We start from the raw sequence: 27,913 nt of genomic DNA, 5'->3' as shown, positions 1-27,913 counted from the left end.
CTACGATTTCTGCCACTGATGCACAACGGTGTAATTCTGTGGCCTAGCGTTAAATAAAGCAACGGCTATTTAGATAGCTATGACATAGCGGGTGGATTAAAGCGCACGACATCGGTGTTGTAATCAAATATAAAAGTAGGGGAATACGCCTCCAACAAATCTTAGTTGTACCGGAAGAAAATTACTGTTATTCTCTGAAAATGCCTTCCTTATAATTTTCCAGGACGTAACGTTAGCTAGCGATTCAGTGGGAGAGATAGCCAGGCAGTTAATGTAACGTTAGATCGATTTCTCATTTCGTCGTGGGAATTAACGTTTTCTTTTTGTGGTTTTCTAATCCTATTTGTTTTGATATTGTGTTATTTACTCAACGTTTCAGAATTAGTTGTTAGTCAACGCAATACCGGGATACGTATTGTACTGGTAAGTCTCCCTAAATTAATTGAGCGTAAACGTCCCGTGCAAACAGGATTATTCGCTAGTTACCGATTCTGACAACGCCAGTTAGCAAACGTTAGCATATTGAAGGCGTCGCAGCGGATCGGCCTGGAAGTAGGACATTTACCTTCAATGCATATATTTAACAGCTCGTCAACAATACTTTAACGTTGTATATCAACAAACATACGACGTTGCTTTTATTTTATTTGTAAAATAATGTGAGAATGGTTGACAAACAGTTGACCTGTCTGCGTGCTCACTTGAGCTCTGCGTTGGATGCTGCGAAGATGATTCTTTCAGTAACATTCTGACATTGTATTTTCTTCGAACAATCGATATATGCATTTAGCACAACGTGACAGAGGATCCACGGTTCTAGTATATTATGATGTTGCGAAGTTTATTGTATCGTGTTGAATCCCCTACTGAACCGAACAGGTGCTGTAAATCAACCTAATTTACATGTAACAGGTGCATCTGATTCACTATCTATGCTCGTTTTGTAATGTCCCCAGGCGGTTATTTCGGTCTCAACATTATCGGTATTTACAGCATCAAGTCGGTCCCCATATTGTGGTCATGTTTCATTCAGTGCAGTGAGATCATGAATGGAGAGTACACAATTCCTATCTCCACCTCCATTTTATTTTCACTAGTTAAGATTTAATTTTATGTATTCCTACTGATTTGTTGTGCATCCCCCTTCACACTCTCTCTTTGTCTCCCCCATCCTCTCCCCCCGTCTCCACCCCCCTTCTCTCTATCCTGCTCTCTCCCCCCCCCTTCTCTCTATCCCGCTCTCCTTCAGGGATGGACAATGCCCATACTAAGACGGTCGAGGAGGTGTTGGGGTATTTCTCTGTGAATGAGTCGACAGGCCTGAGCTGTGAACAGCTGAGGAAAAGCAAGGAGAGATGGGGCCCAAACGGTATGTCCTAGTTCGTGACCTAAATGACACTATTACCTATGTAGTGCACTGCTTTTGACCAGCGCCTATAGGACACAGTTCACTATTTTTGACCAAAGTATGGAATAGGTGCCATTTGGGACACAGCCCCCAACCCTTCACTCCTAATCCTTAACCCTTGACCCCTATTTCACCCTTAAATTAAAAAATGCCAGACTTTTACTCTCACCAGTACTCAATTGTTTCAATGATTATTATAAGGTAACGACACCCGCGTTAGGCCTATGTTTAGTAATGTGATGATGATATTGATGATGGCTGAAAATAGTAATGTTATTACTATGTTTATAATAATCTCTCTCTCTCTCTTGATTTCTGAACTCCATGATGCAGAGTTACCGGCAGAAGAAGGTAAGATGTTCATTATCTCTCTCTCCGGTCGCTCTCTCTCTCTCGCTCTCCATCCCCTGCATTTACATTCTTTCCATCTGTGTTTCCAGGGAAGTCGCTATGGGAGCTGGTCCTGGAACAGTTTGAGGATCTGTTGGTTCGGATTCTTCTGCTGGCTGCCTGCATCTCCTTCGTAAGGACACACACACACACACACACACACACACACACACACACACACACACACACACACACACACACACACACACACAGACAACCTGAACGAACACTATTGTAAATTCTGTAACTTTACAGTAAATGGCTAAGTTACAGGCTACCCAAAGTCGTTCAGACATATGTTTATAGCTATTTCAATATTTTGCTCTGAGCATTACTATTCACTCTTTATATCCTCACAGTATTACCATCCCGGTCACATACTCTCTTGGTTGTTGAAAACAAGTTCCTCTTTAACCTCTCTCTTCTCTCTCTCTTTTCTGGCAGACTCTTGCCTGGTTCGAGGAAGGAGAGGGGACCATCACAGCCTTCGTGGAACCCTTCGTCATCCTCCTCATCCTCATCGCCAACGCTATCGTCGGGGTGTGGCAGGTAAAGTCACACAGTGTTTTGACATGTTGCATTAGCGTGTGTTCCTTCCTAAGTGTGTGTGTGTTCATGCATAAACATTAATGTGTGAGACGATGTGTGTTCATTCACGTGTGTGTGTTTCCAGGAGCGTAATGCTGAGAATGCGATCGAGGCGCTGAAGGAGTATGAGCCTGAGATGGGGAAGGTGTACCGACAGGACAGGAAGAGTGTCCAGAGGGTCCGGGCCAAGGACCTCGTTCCTGGGGACATAGTGGAGGTGGCAGGTAAGCAGAACTACAAATCCCAGAGTCCTCTAGGGACCACAGTGTTCTACACTATAACTGATAACATTGTTGAGGTACTATAGCCGGTAGGCAGATAAATCCCACCATCCTCTAGTCTTGGGGCCCAAGTGTTCTTTATATTAGAAGTCCTCCAATAATGGAAAGAAGAACAGCAACTCCAAAAAATCACCTATGATATTGAGGTACTATAGCAGGTAAGGGAAAAAACTACAAATTCTGTAACTCCTCAAAGGTCCCTTGTGTTCTATACATCGTACCTGGGGAGTGGAGACACAGCGAAGGTGGCAGGTGTGTAGGGGGAAACAGAAACTACAAATCCCATACCCATTTAGCAAATCCCATACCCAAAGTTTTCTATTATTGACTGAGTTGTTTAAATTTCCAAAAATAAAATGTTTAGTTACCTTTGACATTTTTGTATCTGTATGGGTTGGATCTTTGCCCTCTCGCATCATCATGGAGCTCAAAGAAAGGTTTTATGGGAAATTAATAATTGAATCAAGGTGCTGTCAGTTGATGTGATATTCGAAGAGGCCTACAAAACCCAATATCCCTGCATCTTGATAAGCTCTGGGAATGTCGCCAGACGGGTTCAGCGACGCTAACCTTTCTTTCCCAAATATTTTCTCAATCTTTTTACAGATATCTGACTGAAAATGCAGTTTGGGGGTCAGTTTCAAATTTCTGTGTGACTTTTAGCGACAACACAGCTCAACGGGTTAAGACCGCCCCAATTGCCGAATCCTCAAGGCGATCCGTTTCTATTCTTAGAGCTTCAAAGAAGTAACAGAGGAAATGGGGGTTGAGTGTTTTTTTTTATTTGTGTGTGTGACTCAAAGATTCACAGTGGCGATGTTTGGCTTAAAGAGCATGGGAACTTTGTGACACCAGTCACAGTTTACACTGGGGCATGCGTCCCAAATGGCACCCTATTCCCTTTTATAGTGCGCTGTTTTTGACCAGAGCTAGGGAATAGAGTGCTATTTGAGAATCATGCATGGAGAATTGTTAAAGAAACACAACACACTGTTTATCGCATCAATCATCACATCACTGCCTGTCTATCCCTCTGAGCCAATGATCTTGCAGGGTTTTGAGATGTTTACCAATGAATTTGGTTGATTGACAGGTCATAAATAAAAATAAAAAAGCAGTTTTCTATGGGCTTTAGTTTAGTTATGCTGTTCTAAGTTATGGGTTGTATTAGAACAGACTTAACACAATGGTCAATCTAAGCGCTAGCGGTGTCAGAATTATTTTTGTTATTTTCACAACCATAATTATCAACGCTGTTGCTGGCATGGGCGGTAAAGGGCTGGGTTTTGATGAATAAACAAGTTTAGGGTGTGTCAAGGCTTGGCCCCTCACTGGCCAATCAGAAACGTGCTCCATGGCGAAATATGTGGTTGCTTTAAGTTGTGTATTTACGGTCTTTTATGTATTGCCTTGGGATCAACTCCAATTCCAATGTTAGTCCGTTATAGTTTGTTCAACAGCTTACAGAAACTAAAGAGCAAAATGTAGACCTATCCAATATTTGCTAAATTCAGTATGTTAACCTGACCCTGTTTGCATTCCACATTGTTCTAAGAAATTACATGGCTTCAATGTGGAAATATACACAAGTTGAAACAACTAAATACAGTAGCTGGACAAAGGTCCACTATAAAGGGAGGATATTACCAAATATGTGTTATATACAATACCATTGAAAAGTTTGGGGTCACTTAGAAATGTCCTTGTTTTTGAAAGAAAATCCCTTATTTAAAATAACATCAAATTGATCAGCAATACAATGTAGACATTGTTAATGTTGTAAATGACTATTGAGGCTGGAAACAGCAGATTATTTTATGGAATATCTACGTAGGCGTACAGAGGCCATTATCAGCAACCATCACTCCTGTGTTCCAATGGCACATTGTGTTAGCTAATCCAAGTTTATAATTTTGAAAGGCTAATTGATCATTAGAAAACCCTTTTGCAATTGTGTTAGCACAGCTGAAAACTGTTGTTCCGATTTTAAAGAAGCAATAAAACTGGCCTTTAGGCTAGTTGAGTATCTGGTGCATCAGCATTTTTAGTTTCAATTACATGCTCAAAATGGCCAGAAACAAAGAACTTTCTTCTGAAACTCGTCAGTCTATTCTTGTTCTGAGAAATTAAGGCTATTCCATGTAAGATCTTGCCAAGAAACTGAAGATCTCGTACAACGCTGTGCACTACTCCCTTCACAGAACAGTACAAACTGGCCCTAACCAGAATAGAAAGAGGTTTGGGAGGCCCTGGTGCACAACTGAGCAAGAGGACAAGTACATTAGTGTCTAGTTTGAGAAAGAGATGCCTCACAAGTCCTCAACTGGCAGCTTCATTAAATAGTACCCGCAATACACCAGTCTCAACGTCAACAGTGAAGAGGTGACTCCGGGTTGCTGTGTTCCTCTGTCCAGTGTCTGTGTTATTTTGCTCATCTTCATTTTTTCTTTTTATTGGCCAGTCTGAGATATGGATATATTGGTGCTCAATTTTTATACTCCTGTCAGCAATGGGTGTGGCTGATATAGCCAAATCCACTCATTTGAAGGGGTGTCCATATATTTCTGCAATGTAAGACTTGAACCATCACCATCACCTCCCCCGTTCCGCCCCTTTTCCCCCCAGTGGGTGATAAAGTCCCAGCAGACATCCGGCTGACCTCCATCTGCTCCACCACACTGCGAGTGGACCAGTCCATCCTGACGGGGGAGTCAGTGTCGGTGATCAAACACACAGACCCAGTGCCTGACCCGCGAGCCGTCAACCAGGACAAGAAAAACATGCTGTTCTCTGTAAGTGGGTGGGTGGAAGAGAGGGTGGGGGGGGGGTCATTATCTGATTAGAAATAGACCAGCACAGCACGTGGGATTAAGGCCTCAAGCCAAAAGGTGCACTTTTGTTTAAGTGTGCACGTTTGTGTAAGTGTGGGAGAGCGAGTGTGTGTGTGTGTGTGTTTTATTGATCTAATGGGAGATATGGTGTGAGAGAGGAACCAGAACTCAGTAGCGTGCGTGTGTGCACTGTGATGCTTTGATGTGAGTGTTGAAGGTGTGATTCAACCGTTTGTTGAATAAAACATCACTTGCATTGTTTGCACAGGACACATACAAAAACACATAATATACTGCGTGACGTAATCTACTAAAGTGCTCCTAATACACTTCTGAAGAGCCAGGTGAACGAGCTTCAAGACCACTGTCTTCCAGGTTACTGATAGTGGCGCAATCGAACTGGACCATCGAGGGCTGTGTTGGTACTAGACCACGTACTGATTCCGTTCTGTATATCACTAAGCGATACCGAATATGTGTGTGATGCATGTCGTTGATCCCCACGCCACCTACATAGTTAAAACACAATTTGTGATTTATAATACATCTACCCTATGAGCACAATACGTTGGAAAACACTTCATTGTGGTTTTAAATGTCTTTAGCAAAATGTTGAAAATACAGTGTGAATTTCTGGTTGAAAAGACGTCTTTCTGCTCTTGTGCTGACTGTAATCCCTACGTTATTTTTCTCGGACTCGTTTTTCAATGTTATAGCGATGACTTTGATCTGGGAAAGTATGCTGCTTTACAGATCAAACTCCTGTAGTAGTTAGAGTGCACCAACACATTGCTTTATATCGTTGTTCTTCCAGGGCACCAACATTGCGGCAGGCAGGGCTATAGGTGTGGTGGTAGCTACAGGGGTGCAGACTGAGATCGGGAAGATCCGTGACGAGATGGCTGCTACCGACCCAGAGAGAACACCGCTGCAGCAGAAACTGGACCAGTTTGGGGAACAGCTGTCCAAGGTACATGGACTTTCCTTCTCGTCCCTCTTTCTTTCCCTCATTCCTTTTATTTAATCTGTCAGCTGTATTGTTTATAACCGACTTGTTTAGTTAAATATATAAAAAAATATATATATAAAAATTGTGAGTGGCAGTGTTGTGATTACAGGCTCTCTCTCTCCCTCCCTCTAGGTGATCACAGTGATCTGTGTGGCAGTTTGGGGTATCAACGTAGGCCATTTCAATGACCCGGTCCACGGTGGCAGTTGGCTCAGAGGGGCTGTCTACTACTTCAAGATCGCTGTGGCACTGGCTGTAGCTGCCATCCCTGAGGGTACGTGGTGGGACCAACCACCTCTCTCTGTTCTCTCCTCTCTCTTTCCAATCTCTCCTCTCTCTTCTCTCATTTCCTTCTCTGCCTCTGTGTGACACACACAAAGTAGAGCATGAGTCAATTCCAATCTATTCTGAGCAATCTAAACCGAAATGAATTCTCTCAAGACCGCTACTCTCTGTGTCCATGTAGACTCTAACTCGATAAATAGATTGATCAGCCAGTGTACTTTTGTTACCTGACTCGGAAGAACCATTATGGAACCATATATTTAACCCCACTAACCGTCCCTTCACCCTATTCAATATTGTACCCCCCCCTCCCCCCCTGCAGGCCTACCCGCTGTGATCACCACCTGCCTGGCTCTGGGGACCAGACGCATGGCCCGGAAGAATGCCATCGTCCGCAGTCTGCCCTCTGTGGAGACCTTGGGCTGCACCTCCGTCATCTGCTCCGACAAGACTGGTACCCTCACCACCAACCAGATGTCTGTCCACCGGGTGAGAAAGAGGGAGGGAGGGGAAAAATGGAGATTGGGTGAAGAGTGGTTCCCTGGCGCTGACCTGAAAGTGGGATGGTTTGGCATGTTGATTGACAGACACTCAGCCTGATGCTGACCTAACCTTACTGATTGTGACAATGAGTGTGTATTTTCTAACCCGGTCTGTCTGTATCTGCATGTGTGTGTAGATATTTGTTGTGGACAGTGTGTCAGGGGAGCGATGCGCCCTGAGTGAGTTTTCGGTGACTGGATCGACTTACGCCCCGGAAGGGGAAGTGTGAGTGCCTTTAACCTTTTTAACCCTTAACTGATGATTGCCACGTTCAAGGTAACTGGGAACTCAGGAACAAAACGAGCCCAGACCGGGATAAATCGCTTTGAATGGTCATCCAACATGAGATTCCATGTCAGAAACTCCGGCATCTTTCTAGAGCGTTCTAGAAATTCTGACCTGAAGATCAGGGACATCATGATTTGTTCTCGTTTCTTTGGAGTTCCCAGTTGTATTGAAAGCATTAGATGTCATGACGAATCACTCATCCCCAATTTTGCTAGGGCTGTCTGAGTGGGGAGGGGAAAACTGAAAACTAGCTGTTATTGGCAGAGGGGTTTGGAACTCTTTCTTATTGGTGTATTAACTAATTTACCACGTGGTGATGTCACCAGCCAGGCCAAAGCTCCATCCCACCAAAATAGGCTGAAATTTCAGGCAGTCTTGTCAAATGGACATGATAATTTTTCATAATTTCTGTTTTATTCCAACCTCAGTGTGGAAATATATATATATATTACAGACGAATCAGATGTCTGACTGCACTGGTCCTTTAAGATGCTGAGAAATGTTATCTTTCTAATATTTGGTTCCCCTCTTCTTTCTTTCTCTAGTCTCGTTCTCCCCCTCTTATGGCTTTTCACAATCCCTTACTTCTCTCTCCATCTTTCCCCGTTCTCTCTTACACTCTCTCCCTCTTAACTCTCTCCATGTCATCTTCCATATCCACCCTTATTAACTCTCTTCTCCTTGTCCTTTTCTCTCTCTCTCTCTCCCTCAGGTATAAGGATGAGACGTTAGTGAAGTCTAGTCAGTATGAGGGCCTGGTGGAGATGGCCTCTATCTGTGCTCTGTGTAACGACTCCTCTCTGGACTACAACGAGGTGAGAACAGCGCCAGCCTACTTTGCGCACTACACACCATAACCACTGCACTACGCACCATAACCACTGCACTGCGCACCATAACCACTGCACTGCGCACCATAACCACTGCACTGCGCACCATAACCACTGCACTGCGCACCATAACCACTGCACTGCGCACCATAACCACTGCACTGCGCACCATAACCACTGCACTGCGCACCATAACCACTGCACTGCGCACCATAACCACTGCACTGCGCACCATAACCACTGCACTGCGCACCATAACCACTGCACTGCGCACCACTGCACTGCGCACCAGCACCACTGCACTGCGCACCAGCACCACTGCACTGCACACCAGCACCACTGCACTGCACACCAGCACCACTGCACTGCACACCATGATACACACAAATGTCCATGGACAGACACTTCTTAGTTCTAGTCCTGGAGAGCTACTTTTTTGTTCCAGTCCAGTAGCATCTGTTTGGAATAATACATTCAAATAATATCCTTGTTGACCCTTAACCTGTGGGTGTGTGTCCCAGTCTAAGGGTGTGTATGAGAAGGTAGGCGAAGCCACAGAGACGGCCCTGTGCTGTCTGGTGGAGAAGATGAACGTGTTCGACACAGACCTCCGAGGACTGTCCGCTGTCGAGAGAGCTACTGCCTGCTGCTCGGTGTGTGTGTCTGTAAAATCAAAAGATCTGTGTCTGTGTTTTTTAAAATAAAATGTGTGTGTGTACCATTGAGATGTGCTGACCTAATTTACCTCCTGGCAGGATGATTGAATGATATATCTCCTCTCTCTCCCTCCCTCTATCCTCTCCATCAGGTGATAAAACAGTTGATGAGGAAGGAGTTGACGTTGGAGTTCTCTCGTGACAGGAAGTCCATGTCAGTGTTCTGTTCTCCCAACAAGCTCAGCCGCTCTGCCACTGGGGCCAAGATGTTTGTCAAGGTCAGCTCTCTCTCTGTCTGTCTGTCGTTTCTGTTCCTTGCGTGTTTCTTTCTCTTGCACTCTCTCTCTCCTCCATCTCCCCACTTTGTATCAACTTGTCGTCTCTCTCCCAGGGAGCTCCGGAGAGCGTGCTGGAGCGCTGCCGTTGGATCCGGGTGAACGGGGGCGTGCGGGTGCCCATGACGCCAGCGGGCCGGGAGCAGCTCCAGGGGACCGTCAGGGAGTGGGCCACGGGGCGGGACACCCTCCGATGCCTCGCCATGGCGACCCGGGACTCGCCCCCCGAGATACGCTCCCTCAACCTGGAGAACTCGGCTACCTTCGCCGACTACGAGGTGAGCTTTTTTTTTTTTTTTTTTTAGGATTATTTCATCCTTTGTGTTATTATGCACTTTATTAATCTCTTTTATTGCCTATTGACTAAAGTGTGTTGTGGATTTTAAAGTCACTTCAAATTTTATTTAGTTTTATTTGATTGGCGTTAAATTAACAACAATGTCCTCCCCCCAGTCGGACCTGACTTTCGTGGGCTGCGTGGGGATGCTGGACCCCCCCAGGAAGGAAGTACTTGGTGCGGTCCGCATGTGTCGACAGGCTGGCATCCGGGTCATCATGATCACCGGTATGACACGCTTCACACACACTCCCTCTGTTTGTTGTGTTGTGATACATGTTTGATGGATGGGGAGACGCAAGACACATAATCCAAGGGGATTCAATAAAGTCAACTGAACAGAATTTCTAGCCTCACACTCGTCTACCTTAAAATGATATTATAACGTGAACGGCTGGGACTTTACCAGTATTGCAATATTTTTTTTCAAATGCAAAAATGAATGCAGACACCTTTTTTTTTTTGTCCTTTTAAAAAGCTGCTCTATGTCAAATATTGTATGCTTTAGCTTGGAAAATTAAGTTAATGTGACATTAGGGTTTTTTTCCTCAAAGTTAAATCCTATTTGTGTTTACTTGCCACGATCCTGGTATCGGCCCGGCCCCAATAACGCAATTTCAACCCGTTTTTCCTGCTGGGTGTCATCTCTCCATCTAACATCTTACCTCTAAACTCACGTCCCCCCTCAGGTGACAACAAGGGCACGGCCATGTCCATCTGTCGTCGCGTGGGCATCATCACGGAGGAGGAGGAGGAGGCGGGCAGGGATGACCCGTTCTCAGGGGGCTTGACGGGGAGGGAGTTTGACGAGCTGCCCCCCCACCTCCAGAGGCAGGCCTGTCGTACCGGACGCTGCTTCGCCCGTGTGGAGCCCACACACAAGAGCCGTATCGTGGAGTACCTACAGAGCCTTGATGACATCACAGCCATGGTGAGAGGGGGCTGTGTGAGTGTGTTTAGGGGGTTGGTGAATGTGTATCTCTGTTGGCAGCAGTGTCCCTGTCTAGGGCTCTACTTTGACACTTAAAAATGCATGTTTGAGAAGGCATGTTTGCATTGTGTGGGGCCTTTCATGCGTTTCCTCCCTTGTTTTGACTCACCTCCTGTTCTTGCCCCCTCCCATCCCTCCATCCCACTCTCCCCCAGACTGGTGATGGAGTGAATGATGCGCCAGCCCTGAAGAAGGCAGAGATCGGTATCGCCATGGGTTCAGGCACGGCTGTGGCCAAGTCCGCCTCTGAGATGATCTTAGCTGATGATAACTTCTCTACCATCGTAGCGGCTGTAGAAGAGGGCAGAGCCATCTACAACAACATGAAGCAGTTCATACGATACCTCATCTCTTCCAACATAGGAGAGGTTGTCTGGTGAGGATAGGGGGACGAGAGGGATGGATTAGAGGAGAGGGATGGATTAGAGGAGAGGGATGGATTAGAGGAGAGGGATGGATTAGAGGAGAGGGATGGATTAGAGGAGAGGGATGGATTAGAGGAGAGGGATGGATTAGAGGAGAGGGATGGATTAGAGGAGAGGGATGGATTAGAGGAGAGGGATGGATTAGAGGAGAGGGATGGATTAGAGGAGAGGGATGGATTAGAGGAAAGGAAGAGAAAGCCATCTATAACAGAACAAAACAGTTTATAGGAGAGGTTGTATGGTGTGGAGAGGGAGATGGAAACGGGGGAGGGAGAGAGGGTGGTGGGGTTACGGTTATAAATAAAGGGGAAGGATAACAGAACAGTGGTGCACATTTAGGAGAGGATTACCTTTTAGGTCAGGTGACAATAGGGAGAAGGGAAATTTAAAAAGGAGATAAGTTAATCCCTTCAACCATGAGGGAAAATGGTGGTCTGGGACAGTGAGAGAGAGGATTTCTGAATTATTATGTTGTATCCCTCTCTCACCCTTTTCCCTCCAGTATTTTCATGACCGCTGCTCTGGGCATGCCCGAGGCCCTGATCCCGGTCCAGTTGCTGTGGGTCAACCTGGTGACAGACGGCTTCCCGGCCACCGCCCTGGGCTTCAACCCCCCCGACCTGGACATCATGTCCCGCCCCCCACGCTCCCCCAAGGAGCCACTCATCTCCGGATGGCTCTTCTGCAGATACCTCATTGTCGGATGTGAGTAAATCTAGTATATCTCGATCTATATCTTGAACAGACAGGGTTTTTGTATTTTGAACTTGTATACTTTGCAGAGGTAGCCTCGTGAGCACTTTGTGACAGATGTATTTGTAAACCAATAACATTTGGACGATTGATTTGATTTTATGTCACAATATCAGCTGGGATTCTAGAATATACACATCTAACCTTTGACCTCTCTCTCAGGCTACGTGGGAGCGGCCACAGTAGGAGCTGCAGCCTGGTGGTTCATGGCAGCACACGACGGACCCAAACTCTCCTTCTACCAACTGGTAAGAACACGTCCCTCTTCTCTCACTTCTCTTACTTTACCGTCTCTAACCTCCGACCTCTCACTCCCTGCTCTCTCTCCATTCTCTCTCCTCTCAGTCCCACTATCTCCAGTGCAGTGAAGGCCACGGGGAGTTTGCGGGGGTGCAGTGCTCAGTGTTCGAGTCGCCCTACCCCATGACCATGGCCCTGTCCGTGCTCGTTACCATAGAGATGTGCAACGCCCTCAACAGGTACGCTACTAAAACTGCAACTCCCAACGATTCCTTGCGGTACTTAGCATCGGTCATAGAGATCATTATTTATGACGCGACACAGAACAGGTTTAGTTCTCGTGCGATAACATTTTTGTTTATTAGTCACAGTACATTCTGCATGTATGAATATCAACTGTAAAGTTCATTCAGTTCTATTGCATTTGTTGTCCACCTTTGCTCTTTTCAATCAGACATAAATGTTTAAGTCAAATTAAACAAAAAAAATGATCATGATATGCGTGATTATTCAATCGAGTAGATTTATATCAGATTATTTAGTATAAGTGTGGATATTTTACTGACATCTGACTTTGTACTGATATCCAGAGTTCTGTTGCGTTAGCATCAATATTTTATTGCCATCTTTTGAGTTTGTACTTGTCCGCCTCTGAGCTCTGCTGTGTGTGTCCTCGTCCTCAGTCTGTCAGAAAACCAGTCCCTCCTGAAGATGCCTCCTTGGTCCAACCCCTGGCTGGTGGGAGCCATCTGTCTCTCCATGGCGCTCCACTTCCTCATCCTCTACGTTGACCCCCTGCCTGTAAGTGTGTGTGTGTGTTCGTTCATCTGGCATAATTTTGTCAACAACAATAACATATTAGTCAAACACCTATTTTTCAGTGGCAATTGTCGTGACTATAACTGACTAAATAGACTCAGAAAAAACTAACTTAAATGAAAATAATTTTTCATTTCAGTTGACTAAAACGAGACCTAGATGAAATCTCTGACTAAAATCTGACTACTAAATGGACTGGAAAATAAATGTGGGAGAGCTTTTCAGTGATGTGCACAATTAATATTAGCAGCACAGATGCGCAGGGAAGGATGCCCCACACCCGGCACAGCACACACAGCCTACATCTGCTGGTGAACTGCAGGGGAGCTAGCGTTGAGTGTGAGCTGCAGGGGAGCTAGCGTTGAGTGTGAGCAGACCGGCTCCGCTCCGGCACCCCCTCCGATTATACACATCGTGGTGGCGACTCTTGCTTCCCCATAGCTAACCAGTCACCACCAGCCTTCTAGTTAGTTATCCTTTGCCTGGTTAAGAAACACAAGCTTCTTTTACGAAATTAAAAACAACTTTAATAGTAAAACGACAACCTGGCTATGCTTTTCTCCCTTGAGTAGACTATAGAAAAGCAGACTTTTTTTGTCTCGCTCAAACCTCCCTCTTTTCCCACTAAATTACATATACAGGTTCTGTAACCAACGTAGCCAAGCCTCCCTCTTTTCCTCAGAATGACTTGATTATCCGTTCAAAAGACATGACCCATAATTCTGCCGCTACGTTTTTTTTCCCCTTTCTGTCGTGCATTGGCAGGCCGCATTTTACATTCATAAAGCATATTGCGGGCCGTTCTAAAACTAGTTGACTAAATTCCGCATCCCACTACACTATATCTGACTGGGTAACACGGACTCTGACTTCAGCCACTCGGACTTGAGCACAGGGGACTTGGGAATCAATTCGAACTCGAGGTTTAGTGACTCTACTACATCAGTGGGAGAAACAGTCATTAGCTCCCATTTTACTTTTGGACATCAATGTGGCCGGGGCGTCTGGAACGTTGTTATCAATGGCAATGACGCAACCGCGTGATGGAGGTGCAACCATACTACTTTGCGGCAACATCTAGTGATGGTGCTTCTCTCATTCCATCTGTGTCTCGCTCTCTGCGTTTGTCTGTTTATTTAGTGTGTAATATCTATGTAGGCGGAATTAGGAATTTACATGGCCAGATAATTCTTATAAACTCAGCAAAAAAATAAATGACCCTGTCTTTTCAAAGATAATTCGTAAAAATCCAAATGACTTCACAGATCTTCATTGTAAAGGGTTTAAACACTGTTTCCCATGCTGGTTCAATGAACCATAAACAATTAATGAACATGCACCTGTGGAACGGTCGTGAATACACTAACAGCTTACAAACGGTAGGCAATTAAGGTCACAGTTATGAAAACTTAGGACACTAAAGAGGCCTTTCTACTGACTCTGGAAAAACACCAAAAGAAAGATGCCCAGGGTCCCTGTTCATCTGCGTGAACGTGCCTTAGGCCTGCTGCAAGGAGACATGAGAACTGCAGATGTGGCCAGGGCAATAAATTGCAATGTCCGTACTGGGTGACGCCTAAGACAGCGCTACAGTGAGACAGGACGGCAGCTGATGGTCCTCACCTTGACAAACCACATGTAACAACAGCTACACAGGATCGGAACATCCGACCATCACACCTGCAGGACAGGTACAGGATGTCACAACAACTGCCTGAGTTACACCAGGAACGCACAATCCCTCCATCAGTGCTCAGACTGTCCGCAATAGGCTAAGAGAGGCTGGACTGAGGGCTTGTAGGCCTGTTGTAGGGCAGGTCCTCACCGGCAACAATGTTTGAGCCTATGGGCACAAACCCACCGTTGCTGGACCAGACAGGACTGGCAAAAAGTGCTCTTCACTGACGAGTCGCGGTTTTGTCTCACCAGGGGTGATGGTCGGATTCGCATTTGTCGTCGAAGGAATGCGCGTTACACAGAGGCCTGTACTCTGGAGCGGGATCGATTTGGTCTGGGGCGGCGTGTCACAGCATCATCGGACTGAGCTTGTTGTCATTACAGGCAATCTCAATGCTGTGCGTTACAGGGAAGACATCCTCCTGCCTCGTGGTACCCTTCCTGCATGCTCAACCTGACATGTCATGCTGGAAGGTCAATGCCACCAGCCATACTGCTCGTTCTGTGTGTGATTTCCTGCAAGACAGGAATGTCAGTGTTCTGCCATGGCCAGCGAAGAGCCCGGATCTCAATCCCATTGAGCACGTCTGGGACCTGTTGGATCGGAAGGTGAGGGCTAGGGCCATTCTCCCCCCCAGAAATGTCTGGGAACTTGCAGGTGCCTTGGTGGAAGAGTAGGGTTACATCACACAGCAAGAACTGGCAAATCTGGTACAGTCCATGAGGAGGAGATGCACTGCAGTACTTAATGCAGCTGGTGGCCACACCAGATACTGACTGTTACTTTTGTTTTTGCCCCCCCCCCCCCCCCCCCCTTTGTTCAGGGACACATTCAATTTCTGTTAGTCACATGTCTGTGGAACTTGTTCAGTTTCTCAGCTATTGAATCTTGTTATGTTCATACAAATATTTACACATGTTAAGTTTGCTGAAAACAAACACAGTTGACAGTGAGAGGATGTTTCTTTTTTTGTTGAGTTTATATAATAATATTATTCTTATTTATGCTTTGTGGAAGAATATGATTATATTTACTATAGGTTAATGAGGCAATACAAATGTGATGTGACTAAAATGAAAGGACATTTTAGTTGACCAAAATGGCCCATTTGTTTTCATTATTTTGACAGGTTAGACTAAATCATTATTCAAATGACAAAAATGGGACTAAGACTTGACTGAATTAAAAAAAGTGCCAAAATGACCTCTGCTGAACAGTGAAGTGCCTGTGTGTGTGTGTTACATTGTGCTCTCCGATATCTCATTGTCTAACCACCCCTTGCCTTCTCTCTCCCCTCTCTCCCTTCCCCTCTCTCCCTTCCCCTCTCTCCCATCCAGGTGGTGTTCCAGATCCGCCCACTATCGTGGCCACAGTGGGTTGTGGTCCTCAAGATGTCCCTGCCCGTCATCTTCATGGACGAGGCCCTTAAGTTCCTGGCCCGGAACTGGATCGAGCCGGGTACCGACGTGGAGCGCCAGGAGGAGGAGCGGGAGCGCCGGCGGAGGGGTCAAGGGCCAGGGGGCATGACCGCCGCCGTAAGCAGGGTGTTCAAGGGCGTGTCCTGGTCGTTCGTTTTAATGTCGTTCCCTCTATTGGTCTGGATTTACAGCCTGGACTCTGATATTACTAACATGTTCTATGAGTGAAGGGGAAAAGAGGGGGTAGGAGGGGTTTGGGGAATGAATGAAAGGGAAGGAACTATAAAATAAATAGGGCAGCAAGTTGAGGTGAAGATGGAGTGCAGGGAAAGAAAAAAAAATAAATAATACATTTTGAGGGATAAAGCCCGGGATGAAAGGTGAACAGTCTGAGACGGTGAGAGAAAGAGGGATAAAGGAAGTGAAGAGGAGGGAGCTGATACATCCTAGCTCAGCACTCTGACTTTTTTAATACGGGCCCTGACCATGAGGGATTTTACAAAACTCAAGGTCCTATTTAATCAAGCCTGGTTTAACGAGTTAGCGGAATAGGTCTTGAAAATACCACTCCTCTTGTGCAGAAAGAACGCACGTTTTGGTTCACGTAGCTCCTTGACAACATAATTTTTACAATGTGTGACAAACCAGAGAAGAAACACAACTTTGTAGTTGATTCAAACATTCTTTCTGGCCACTCAGAATGAGTGTTTATTTTCTCCCCAGATTTGATTGAATATGGCCGTTGCTTGTGTCTTGAACTCTCCTGCATATTTATTCAATTTTGAAAGGCAAATTCCTGTCTATAGATGATTTCTAACATAAGATAGTACTTATTAAGTTCATTCCAGTTTCTCTACCTGTAAGGTGACAGGTGGGAAGGTAGAGAGAAAGCGAGGGAGAAGCTTCTTCAGTCCAGTCTAGGGAATGGAGGGATGACTGGATGAAAAGCGAGAGCTGAATGATCTTCCAGCATCAGTCAGACTGGCCACACACTGACATTCCAGCCAGCTTCAGAAATCAATCAATAATCAATTAACATTTGATTTCATTTAGATGTCATCAAACTGTGTCTAGAGAAGAGGACAGCAGAGTACTTCTTTAATGTGTATTTCTTAGGGTTATGGGCTGGCAAAGGTGAATTTTGAAAAGTAAAAGGTTTTGCGTTTATTTTCACTGCACTATTCATATTTATTAACATCCCTGAATTGTTTTCTTTTTTTGATTTCTGTCCGATTTAAAAAAAAAAATGTTTATGCCCAACTTTGCTACAGAATGGATGTTGCCTCCATGTATGGTTCTGATAAAGGTTGGCTACTCTTTATGACATCACACCCTTTTGTCTCCTTATCATCATGCATGTTTGAGATTGACTACTGTTACATTGCAGATGGACTGCTCAGAATCACTGATCTCCAAATCACCTTGCTTTCTAAATAACTACTCATTATGTGATCAAGATGAGTGATTCTGCGCTGTGCCTTGCTCAAACACATCCTCCTCAAACACGCTGACTGTTGATCTATACTAGAACTGTCCAGTTTGGGTAGTAATGAGCTTTAGGTGCAGGCTTGGTATCTCTTTTTGCGTGACCAGATTCGGTCTGATGTCCTCCACACGATTCCAGCTTGGAACTGCGTCCTTAAAGTTGTTACAATCCTCACGTAGGCCTAGAAGTAGTAGACTTGCCTCCGGAAGGCTCCAACATCTCTGACATTGTTGTCAGGCTGAGAAATTGCATCATATTTTAGCTAGGCTACTCTACCATTCTACTAGTTGACCTATGTGTTTTGATAGTCTTAACAGCCACTGTGACATCACACCATGAACTAAAGGTACAAAGTTGTGTAGCCTGCTTATGTGGACACCATTACCACTTCCCCTGTAGTAGTGGGTTTGTTAGGGCTGGGAACACTTTTCTATTTTATTTACTACACACCAAATTTGCTTGCTTTCCCCCCCCCCCCAGACTTGCAACATTTTTTTTTTGTTATTATGATTGATATAACTACTACGGTAATTCTGATTAATTGTTGCTGTGGCATCTGTAGTACCCCTACTGTGCCTGTAAAGAATTAGGGGTGCTATTTTATTTTCTGAATGTAGTAAAGGGTGGGAGTTATTATTAGAATCATTAATAGGTGTAAGAATCCGAGTGGAAAAGGGGGATTAGGGAGGAGAAGAGGGGCAGTCTGACAGGGTGGCTTTACAAAAGAAAGGGATGAGGGAGAGATGCTGAGAGAAGAGGTCTCGTTCCATCTCCGTTTCTCTAGCGTTCTGACTGTGCTCTCTGTCTTCATCTGAAACCAATAAGCAAAATAATTTCGTAAAATGAACGACTTCAAAGAAATACACATTGAGTGGAGTTATTGGAACTTTTTTTTTAAATTTATTTTGACTGAGTTAAGGTGGGAATGTATTTTGTTTATTGTAAATGGTTCCATTGCTGTCTGTCACATTACTGCTATTTCAAATATGGAAAATGCTTTATGGGATAAACAATAAAATGGTTAATTTAAATGTACGTTTCTGTGGTTGCTAATTTGACAGTTGGGGGTCAGAACAATGTATTTAAATACATGGCTGTGGTTAGGGTATTCTTCACATTGTAAAGCCACGGTGTGTCTCAATATGGCTCCTCACCATGTAGTCCAGGGTTTCCCAAACTCTGTCCTGCCCCCCCCCCCCCCTTCCCTAAATAATCAAAGCTTGATGAAGAGTTGGTTATTTGAATCGGCTGTAGTGCTAGGGCAAAAAACAGCCTACATACACAGCCTACATTGGGAAACCCTGATGTTGTCTACCATCACCAGGAAAAACATTATGCTGTTAGTGTATATATTTTTTTATATCGCCACAAGGTGGCGCAGTAGAGAAGTGTTTGATGATTTGACAGCTGTAAAGTACCACTGACAACTGGGCGTGCATGCGTAAATGGAAACTCGTTGCGGCGTTTTGTGTATGGGTGGGGAGTCCCATTTATGTAGACTGGGGAGGAGGGGTTTAAAGCCATGCAGATGTAATGAAGTTGTGACGAGGAACTAACCGAATGGAAAGTGAAGTTTCACAAGACCCACAGTAACTGACTGTGTAACGTGTTAGTAACACATGAACAATTCAAGTACCGCTTTTTTTTCACTAAAGGGAAATAATCAATTTACCATAGATATTGATTCTTTCAGGGATTAGCGTCTGAAGTAAGTAATTTCTATCATATTTTTTGGTTTTACATGTTCAGAAATATTGCTGATCTTTTGTGTCTGTGTGGTAAGAGGAATTTGACTACGCACATGGCACAAGAATATGAATATTCCTCATTCTTTTTCATTCTTATTTTACATAGTCTTTCATTTGTTATCCTATTAATGTACATGCCTTTTGTGTAGACCGTGACAAGGATGATTTTATATCAGTTTAAACAATGCTAAAGTTAATATGTTGATACTAGTATGTTTGGCGCTAATTATATACATCACAAATTTGTTCTTGACACGTTTCAGGTGTCGTTTAGCCATAAGAGTAGTATAATGGAGGGTGACCAGTACATTGTTTATAGTCAACTTTGTATATTTTGAAATGGGTCCAGAGTTGGACGCGGCACTGGGCAGTCCATGCGCTCTGCAGGTAAAAGGTGTCACCACCGGTGTCACCTGGACGCAGCTGTTAGTGCGCACACAGGGGAGCACGAGGATAGGTCAAGTGACTGGCCGCACTAGGGGAAACAGCTGAGAGTGAGTGACAGAAAGAGAGGTGGGGCGGTTTTACCACCCCTGGTTTTAGGAAGAGATCTGTGACCAGCCATTTTAACTCCACATTACTATTAGTAGTAAACCAACCTATAACCATGCCAACAGCACCAATCAACCAGGGCCACAGACTTGGTTGTGATGCAAACATTCTATGACATGTCATCTCTCTCTTTCTCACTGGACACACTTCACAGTTAGTTGGTGTCAGTAGACTGATCTGTTCATGACATGGCCACTGAATGGTGGTACCAGTGTTAACATATTGTGTATTTACTCAGTGTATTTACTCTGCCTTAGCTGGTGTCTACAGCAGGAATTGGAAATCCAGCAACTCTTGGAGGACAGTGGAAGTTGATAAAAGTGCTTCTTTTTTATTACTTTTACCAAGAAAGAAGATCTTTATCAACTTCCACTGTCCTCCAAGAGTTGCTGGATTTCTTAGAATGATGCTTTCTAACTCACATGCACATATTTATCAGATGTTATTGCGGGTGTAGTGAAATGCTTGTGTTCCTAGCTCCCACAGTGCAGTAGTATCTAACAATTCACAACAAAACACACAGATCTAAAAGTTAAAGACTGGAATATATAAATATTAGGACAAGCAATGTTGGAGTATAAATATAAATATGTATATATGATGGGATGTATAGACATTGTGGACTGTATGTGGAGAGAATATTTAGTATATATGTAGAATACATAGGATACAATAGTATTTATACAGCAATGGTTGAATGGGATGGAATTGACTAGAATACAGTATGTAAACATTATTAAGGTCACCAGTGTTCCATTATTAAGGTCACCAGGGTTCCATTATTAAGGTCACCAGTGTTCCATTATTAAAGATACCAGTGGTTCCATGTCTATGTACAAAGGTCAGCAGTCTCTAAGATGCAGGGTTGAGTAATCGGGTGGTAGCCGGCTAGTGACAGTGACTTAAGTTCATGGCAGGGTACTGGGTGAAGGACAAAAAATACTCCAAAGTTGCTTAGGAGCTAGAAGGTGAGCTGCTATGTCTGTCGGAGCCATTTTCCTGCTGAAGGGAAAGATAATACATTGACAGACCATTTCCCCCTTTTCTCCTTTGGTTCCACTGGCACACTAAACAAAAAATGACTTATGACCAGTGCCTGAATTGGGCCAGTATTCACCAGTAATATGTACAGGCTCCTCTATAAACAGTACCAACACCCATTTCAGTCCACATCAAACCCTGTTGAAATTATGACCATCAAGCCACATCTCCCTGTTTTTTGTTTAGTCACGTAGCAGACACTCTTATCCAGAGCAACTAGGGTTAAGTTCCTTGTTCAGCGGCACATCAACAGATGTTTCACCTAGTTGGCTCTGGGATTCAAACCAGCAACCTTCCGGTTACTGGCCCAATGCTCTAAACCGCTAGGCTACCTGCCGTCTCCGTCTGAGTGCTGGTTGGAAGTGACGTGACATCCTGTTGGTGATGGTCGTTATAGCATAACACGACCAGCCAGACAAACAGTCAGTCAGTCACTGTGGACAGGACTCGTGTGGCAGGTGCTGTCTCTCTGGGTGCATCCCAAATGGGCACCCTATTCCCTACATAGTGAACTATAAAGGGAGTAGGGTGCCATCTGGGGCCTTCTATCTGTCCCTGTCAAGGTTGATATACGACTTTATCTGTTCTGCTGGGGGGCATCGGGGTGGAAAGAAAACAGAGAGCCAGACAGACGAAAGAGATGAAGAGCGAGATAGTAAGGGGAGAGAGATCGACCAAAATGGACAGGGGAGGGGGATTCTTCAGAGGGGGTCTCCTCAGATCCGGCGCCAGGATAAAATAAAGTTACAAAGATAAAAGAAAATATGTTTTTTCCGATGGCATCATCCGGAGACGCTGATGACATCATCGGCTGTGAATCATGTCATTTTAGCCAACTATGAGCAGGCTAAGATTACTTATGACGACATCTATATGACATAAGGATATTGTATCTGGAATGTGCTTAAACTGAACCCAAACAGAAAAAAATATGTAATTGAACCTTTATTTAACTAGGCAAGTCAGTTAAGAACAAATTCTTATTTACAATGACGGCCTACACCGGCCAAACCCGGACGACGCTGGGCCAATTGTGCGCCGTCCTATGGGACTCCCAATCACGGCCGGTGATCACGGCCGGATCCCAGATCCTCAAAAAGTTATACAGCTGCACCATTGAGAGCATCTTGACCGGTTGCATCACCGCCTGGTATGGCAACTGCTCGGCATCTAACCGTAAGGAGCTACAGAGGGTAGTGCGTACGGCCCAGTACAACACTGGGGCCAAGCTTCCTGCCATCCAGGACCTAAACTCAGCAAAAAAAGAAACATCCTCTCACTGTCAACTGCGTTTATTTTCAGCAAACTTAACATGTGTAAATATTTGTATGAACATAAAAAGATTCAACAACTGAGACATAAACTGAACAAGTTCCACAGACATGTGACTAACAGTAATGAAATAATGTGTCCCTGAACAAAGGGGGATAAAATCAAAAGTAACAGTCAGTATCTGGTGTGGCCACCAGCTGCATTAAGTACTGCAGTGCATCTCCTCCTCTTGGACTGCACCAGATTTGCCAGTTCTTGCTGTGAGATGTTACCCCACTCTCCCACCAAGGCACTTGCAAGTTCCCTCACATTTCTGGGGGAAATGGCCCTAGCCCTCACCCTCCGATCCAACAGGTCCCAGACGTGCTCAATGGGATTGAGATCCGGGCTCTTCGCTGGCCATGGCAGGACACTGACATTCCTGTCTTGCAGGAAATCACACACAGAACGAGCAGTATGGCTGATAGCATTGTCATGCTGGAGGGTCATGTCAGGATGAGCCTGCAGGAAGGGTACCACATGAGGGAGGAGGATGTCTTCCCTGTAACGCACAGAGACAGTGGGTTTGTGCCCATAGGTGACGTTGTTGCTGGTGATGTCTGGTGAGGACTTGCCTTACAACAGGCCTACAAGCCCTCAGTCAAGCCTCTCTCAGCCTATTGCGGACAGTCTGAGCACTGATGGAGGGATTGTGCGTTCCTGGTGTAACTCGGGCAGTTGTTGTTGCCATCCTGTACCTGTCCCGCAGGTGTGATGTTCGGATGTACCGATCCTGTGCAGGTGTTGTTACACGTGGTCTGCCAAGGCGAGGACGATCAGCTGCTCGTCCTGTCTCCCTGTAGCGGTGTCTTAGGCGTCATCCAGTACGGACATGGCAATTTATTGCCCTGGCCACATCTGCAGTCCTCATGCCTCATTGCAGCATGCCTAAGGCACGTTCATGCAGATGAGCAGGGACCCTGGGCATCTTTCTTTTGATGTTTTTCAGAGTCAGTAGAAAGTCCTCTTTAGTGTCCTAAGTTTTCATAACTGTGACCTTAATTGCCTACCGTAAGCTGTTAGTGTCTTAACGACCGTTCCACAGGTGCATGTTCATTAATTGTTTATGGTTGGGAAACAGTGTTTAAACCCTTACAATGAAGATATTTGGATATTTACGAATTATCTTTGAAAGACATGGTCCTGAAAAAGGGATGTTTCTTTTTATGCTGAGTTTATATACTAGACAGTGTCAGAGGAAGGCACCAAAAATGTTCAGATACTCCTGTCACCCAAGTCATAGACTTTTTCTCTGCTACCACACGGCAAGAGGTGCCGGAGCTCCAAGTCTAGGACCAAAAGGCTCCTTAACAGATTCTACCCCCAAGTCATAAGACTGCTGAACAATTAATCAAATTGCCACCAGACTATTTACGTTTACAGCCCCCTATTTACGTTTACATCCCCCCCAATATTTGGTAAATATTTTCTTAACTCTTTCTTGAACTGCACTGTTGGTTAAGGGCTTGTAAGTAAGCATTTCACGGTGTCTACACTTGTTGTATTTGGCGCATGTGACAAATAAAGTTTGATTTGATGTAAGGTGGTGCTAGAGAGGACCAATTTCACGTTGAAAAAGGGTGAAGTTTCTCTTTAAACACTTCTCCAGCCATTGTACTAACCAGATATTCTGTGCAACATAGATGTGTTCCCATGTAGTGTACAAGTGTAGTTAGGTGTAACTGGGTCTATGACCACTGCAGCTATTTTTGGCCCTAGCTGGCTGGAGTCCCAGTCTGGCTGCAGGCCTGTGCTCAAGATAGGTAATAGACCCTCAGTCAAACCCGCTTTACCTACACACACAGTCACAGATATAATGGCATTTATTCACACTTATATCAAATATTTGTATAACTAAACCAAGAAAGACCACAGCCCGTCATTTCAAATGGGAACAAATTAGTCATAGTGGGCAGAACAAGCAAGGTGGTGGGCAGAGCTAAGCACGAGCTAGCGAGATCCTATTGGCATGCGCTAACATGCATTTGCATATGTATATTAGGGACCGCCTACTCTGAAGTGCGTGTGTGCAATAACTCAATTCGTCTTTGCTCTCCTTCTAAACAACATTTAAAAAAAAAAAGAAAAAAAAAAGTAAAGTCTACAAAACTTAGTCCACTCTGTTCGTAACAGATTCTAGTTTTGGGAACAGAAAACTGAATTGAGATCAAATCTTTAATTGATGAGAAAATTAGCAGAATGTCGACCAAAATCCATCTCGCTCCATCTTCTCCCACTGCCGGCCACTGGGCTTCCTCTCACTACCATATTTGGTAGTGAGTGGAAACGCCAAGTGGATGCTTCAAATGTATACATCCGGTGAAATATCTGTCTCATTGTTCTATCTGTGCTTATATGTATACACACACACATACATCTAACATCCATTTGTTTTATGCATACAGACGTCATGCCTATTGGCCACAGGTAAACATATACATTTTTGTGAGTTATACTCAGGAGGAAAATCTTCTAACTAGAATTTAAATTTTTACAAGGCACATTGCACAAGGCTAAACTCTCCCTAACTAGGTCGGGCTGTGTGCGTATGTGTGTGCCCATAGGCACATGCAAATAACAGAGTGTATGTTCGTGTCAGTCCCTGCTCTCTGATATCTGATCCACAGCGTGAGGTCAGACACACAGCAATAAGGTCAATGTGACGTGGTGATGTTGGACCCAGGTGCAGAGAAGAGACCAGACGAGGAATCAGTGGTTAAGGATAAACATAAATTCTTTACTGATAAACAGTAGCCGCAGGATCACAGTACACTGGCAAAAAAAAACAAGTGTCAAGTCTCGAAAACTCACTCAGGAAACAAACGCACACGGTAAACAATTCAAGCTTCTGCAAAGGAAACCAGAAAGCGCACCCCCTTTAACAGGGAAATCATCATGAGTAATAGGAAACACCTGAGTGTCATTAATGTCTCTAGGATGGTCTCTGCTGCAAACCCGAACTGACACTTGAACGGCAACAGTCCAGTGGACGAGTTCGGCATTGTGTTATGAGCATGTTCCGCCCAGACGAGGAACTTGCTCCAGTTGCTGGCCTGAGTGGAGACGAAACAGCAGAGGAACTTCTCCAGCTCCTGTTTGGCCCACTCAGTATGCCCATTAGAATATGGGTGGAACCCCGAGGAGACACTCACTGATGCCCTCAACAGGGAGCAGAAGGCCTTCCAATACCGTGCCACGAACTGGGGCCCACGATCTGAGACAATGTCCTGGAGAAGTCTGTGTAGTTGAAAGACATGGGTAATCATGAGATCATCGGTTTCCTTCGCTGAGGGCAACTGGGTAAGGCGATGAAATGGGCTGCCTTGGAGAACCGATCAACGACCACCAGGATAGTGGTAAGCCCTTGGGATAGAGGTAACCCTGTGATAAAGTCTACAGGTGGGACCAGGGCCGGTTGGGGATGGGCAGAGGTTGGAGCAACCCAGCCCGTCACTGTCGTGAGGACTTGCTTTGGGCACAGGCCGCAACAAAGGATCTCACATCCTCAATCATGTTGGGCCACCAGACTTTCTGCCTCAGGAACGCCAGTGTCTGATTAACCCCTGGATCCCCAGTTAATTTAGAGGAGTGTCCCCACTGTAGCACTCGAACTGGCTGATCGCAGAACGTAAAGTCTGTTAGTGCGACCTCCACCGGGGTCAGGTTCTTGGGTCTGGGCTTGTCGTACAGTGCTCTGGGTAGGTCTGTGTAGTTCTCCATATCGCATGGGCCACAATGCGGGAGCTGGGGATGATGGGCTTGGAGTCCCTCTCCTCGTTAGAGACATCGTGACAGGGCGCCTGCTTTCTGATTCTTGGATCCTGATGATAGGCTAGTGTGAAATCGAACCTGTTAAAAAACAGAGCCCACTTAGCCTGGCGAGAGTTCAACCTCTTGGCTTCTTGAATGGAGACCAAGTTCTTATGGTCCGTCCAGATCACGAAAGGATGAGGTGTCCCCTCCAACCAGTGTCTCTACCCCTCATCGGCCCACTTAACTGCCAAGAGCTTCCGGTTGCCTACATCATAGTTGCGTTCCGCTGGCGAGAATCCCTTGGGGAGAAAGGTGTATGGGTGCAGTTTCTTATCCTCCTCATTCGGCTGTGAAAGAACAGCCACTGCTCTGGTGTCTGAGACGTCCACCTCTACCACAAAGGGACGAGTAGGATCATGATAAACAGGGATAGGTCCGGAGGTGAAACGTCCCCTGAGTTCCATGAATGCCCTGTCAGCCTCGGGAGTCCAGCAAAAACAGGTCTGGGACTTGCGGGTTAGGACCGTGAGAGGCGCTGCCACCGCACCAAAATGTGACCCAGGAAGGAAACTTGGGATACATGGAACTCACACTTCTCTATCTTGACATATAGTTGACTTTGCAGGAGGCGTCTCAGGACTTGGCGGATGTGCAGTATGTGTTACGGAAGGGGTTTGGAGAAGGTCAGGATGTCATCGAGGTAAACAAAGACGAACCGATTCAATATATCCCTAAGAGTGTCATTCACCAATGCTTGACAGGCTGCCGGTGAGTTCAATAATCCGAAGGGCATTACTAAATACTCATAGTGACCACTAGGGGTGTTAAAGGCAGTTTTCCACTCATCTCTCTCCCTGATTCTCACCAGATTGTAAGCGTTGCGGAGGTCCAGTTTGATCAAGAATTGGGCCCCTTTTGCCAACTCCAAGGTGACGGACATAAGGGGTGGGGGGGGTAACGATTATTGATCGTAATCCGGTTCATCCCGCTGTAATCGATGCAAGGACGCAGGCCTCCATCCGAATGAAGCCTGCCTCCAGCGACTCCCGGATGTAATTGTCCATGACCAGGAGATAAGTGGGTTATGTAGAGCTAGACAGCGGTACCCTAGGATAAGGGGGTTCTCGGGATCCATGATCAAAAGGAAACTAAGAGTCTCTGAGTGATTCACCCCAACCTGCAGTAGAATGGGCTTGGTCTGATATTCCATCAAACCAGAGACAAGGGGGCATCCATCAAGGGCTTGAATCTGCAGAAGGATGGGACATTTCACGCAGGGGATTTGTAATTTGTAAAAGTCTTGATCAATGAAATTCTCTGTGGCCCCAGAGTCCACGAAGGCTTGAATCTGGTGCCCCCAGTGGAGGGTTGCGGGTAGTGACAGACGGTGACTGGGTAGCTGGGAGGTATCTGCACAGCTCCTCATGGTCTCCCCTTGTCCGGGCGAGCCCTGGCGTTTCCCGTCAGTTCTGGGCTTGTAGCTCAGAGATGGCTGAGACCTCCTCAGTAGATGCAGCAGCCTTCGAGAATGCGCCTGTCACGCTCCTGTGGGCTCAGACATGTGCGTCCCAGCTGCATTGGCTCCTCAATGCTGAGTTCGGGGGGCTTGGGGTGCTCAGGAAACCGGGATACTGGGGTAGTGTCATAAAGGCGCTGTCTCACGCGTTCTCGGAGGTGGTTGTCGATCCTGATTTCCCGCGTTATCAGGGACTCGAGGTCCTCTCCCAGGTCCCAAGAGGCCAGTTCATCCTTGATGGAGTTAGACAAACCCTGGTGGAAAGCGGTGACCAAGGCCTCCGTATTCCACCCACTCTCGGCGGCGAGGGTGCAGAACTCAATGGAGAAGTCAGCCAATGGTCTGACCCCTTGGCGGATGTTGAACAGTCAGCTGGCCGCTTCTCGTCCACCAACTGGGTA

General features: G+C 45.5%; 2 protein-coding genes across 4 annotated transcripts in view; both read left to right on the top strand.

Annotated features, from left to right (window-relative positions):
• The first annotated feature begins 5 nt into the window (after window positions 1–5).
• Window positions 6–18,622, top strand: LOC129840955 (sarcoplasmic/endoplasmic reticulum calcium ATPase 2-like). 3 transcript variants are annotated; one of them, XM_055909019.1, is made up of 24 exons: window positions 7–135; window positions 380–423; window positions 1,250–1,369; window positions 1,742–1,759; window positions 1,849–1,931; window positions 2,243–2,347; window positions 2,472–2,610; window positions 5,293–5,459; window positions 6,313–6,468; window positions 6,640–6,781; window positions 7,115–7,281; window positions 7,472–7,560; window positions 8,336–8,438; window positions 8,975–9,106; window positions 9,262–9,387; window positions 9,501–9,722; window positions 9,898–10,009; window positions 10,471–10,712; window positions 10,928–11,148; window positions 11,700–11,902; window positions 12,113–12,198; window positions 12,296–12,429; window positions 12,874–12,991; window positions 16,025–18,622. In XM_055909019.1, exons 3-24 carry the CDS (start codon window positions 1,252–1,254, stop codon window positions 16,331–16,333), a joined length of 3,192 nt encoding a protein of 1,063 aa, XP_055764994.1. In that variant the 5' UTR covers window positions 7–135; window positions 380–423; window positions 1,250–1,251; the 3' UTR covers window positions 16,334–18,622. The 3 variants fall into 3 exon arrangements, with proteins under 3 accessions (XP_055764995.1, XP_055764994.1, XP_055764997.1); XM_055909020.1 differs by lacking the exon at window positions 380–423 and having other exon boundaries at window positions 6–135; XM_055909022.1 differs by lacking the exons at window positions 7–135; window positions 380–423 and adding an exon at window positions 528–552.
• Window positions 18,623–19,159: 537 nt separating this feature from the next.
• LOC129840956 (large neutral amino acids transporter small subunit 3-like) overlaps window positions 19,160–27,913 on the top strand; it is a 45,900-nt gene continuing 37,146 nt past the window's right edge. Inside the window, exon 1 of the mRNA XM_055909023.1 lies at window positions 19,160–19,299. The gene's annotated coding sequence lies outside the window, so the exon portion shown is untranslated. The remainder of the gene's footprint in view (window positions 19,300–27,913) is intronic.

The sequence above is a fragment of the Salvelinus fontinalis genome, chromosome 42, assembly GCF_029448725.1.
Source record: "Salvelinus fontinalis isolate EN_2023a chromosome 42, ASM2944872v1, whole genome shotgun sequence".
Taxonomy (NCBI): Eukaryota; Metazoa; Chordata; class Actinopteri; order Salmoniformes; family Salmonidae; genus Salvelinus; species Salvelinus fontinalis.
Note: the sequence above shows the minus strand (reverse complement) of the source record. Positions and strands in the feature narration are given on the sequence as shown.

What these genes read in the sequence shown, in the direction of transcription:
- LOC129840955 (XM_055909020.1), top strand. Translation starts at nt 1,252, where the DNA reads ATGGACAATGCCCATACTAAGACGGTCGAGGAGGTGTTGGGGTATTTC. An exon ending in CCTCTCTGGACTACAACGAG is followed by an intron (nt 8,439 to 8,974) that starts GTGAGAACAGCG and finishes TGTGTGTCCCAG; the next exon opens with TCTAAGGGTGTGTATGAGAA. An exon ending in TTGATGACATCACAGCCATG is followed by an intron (nt 10,713 to 10,927) that starts GTGAGAGGGGGC and finishes ACTCTCCCCCAG; the next exon opens with ACTGGTGATGGAGTGAATGA.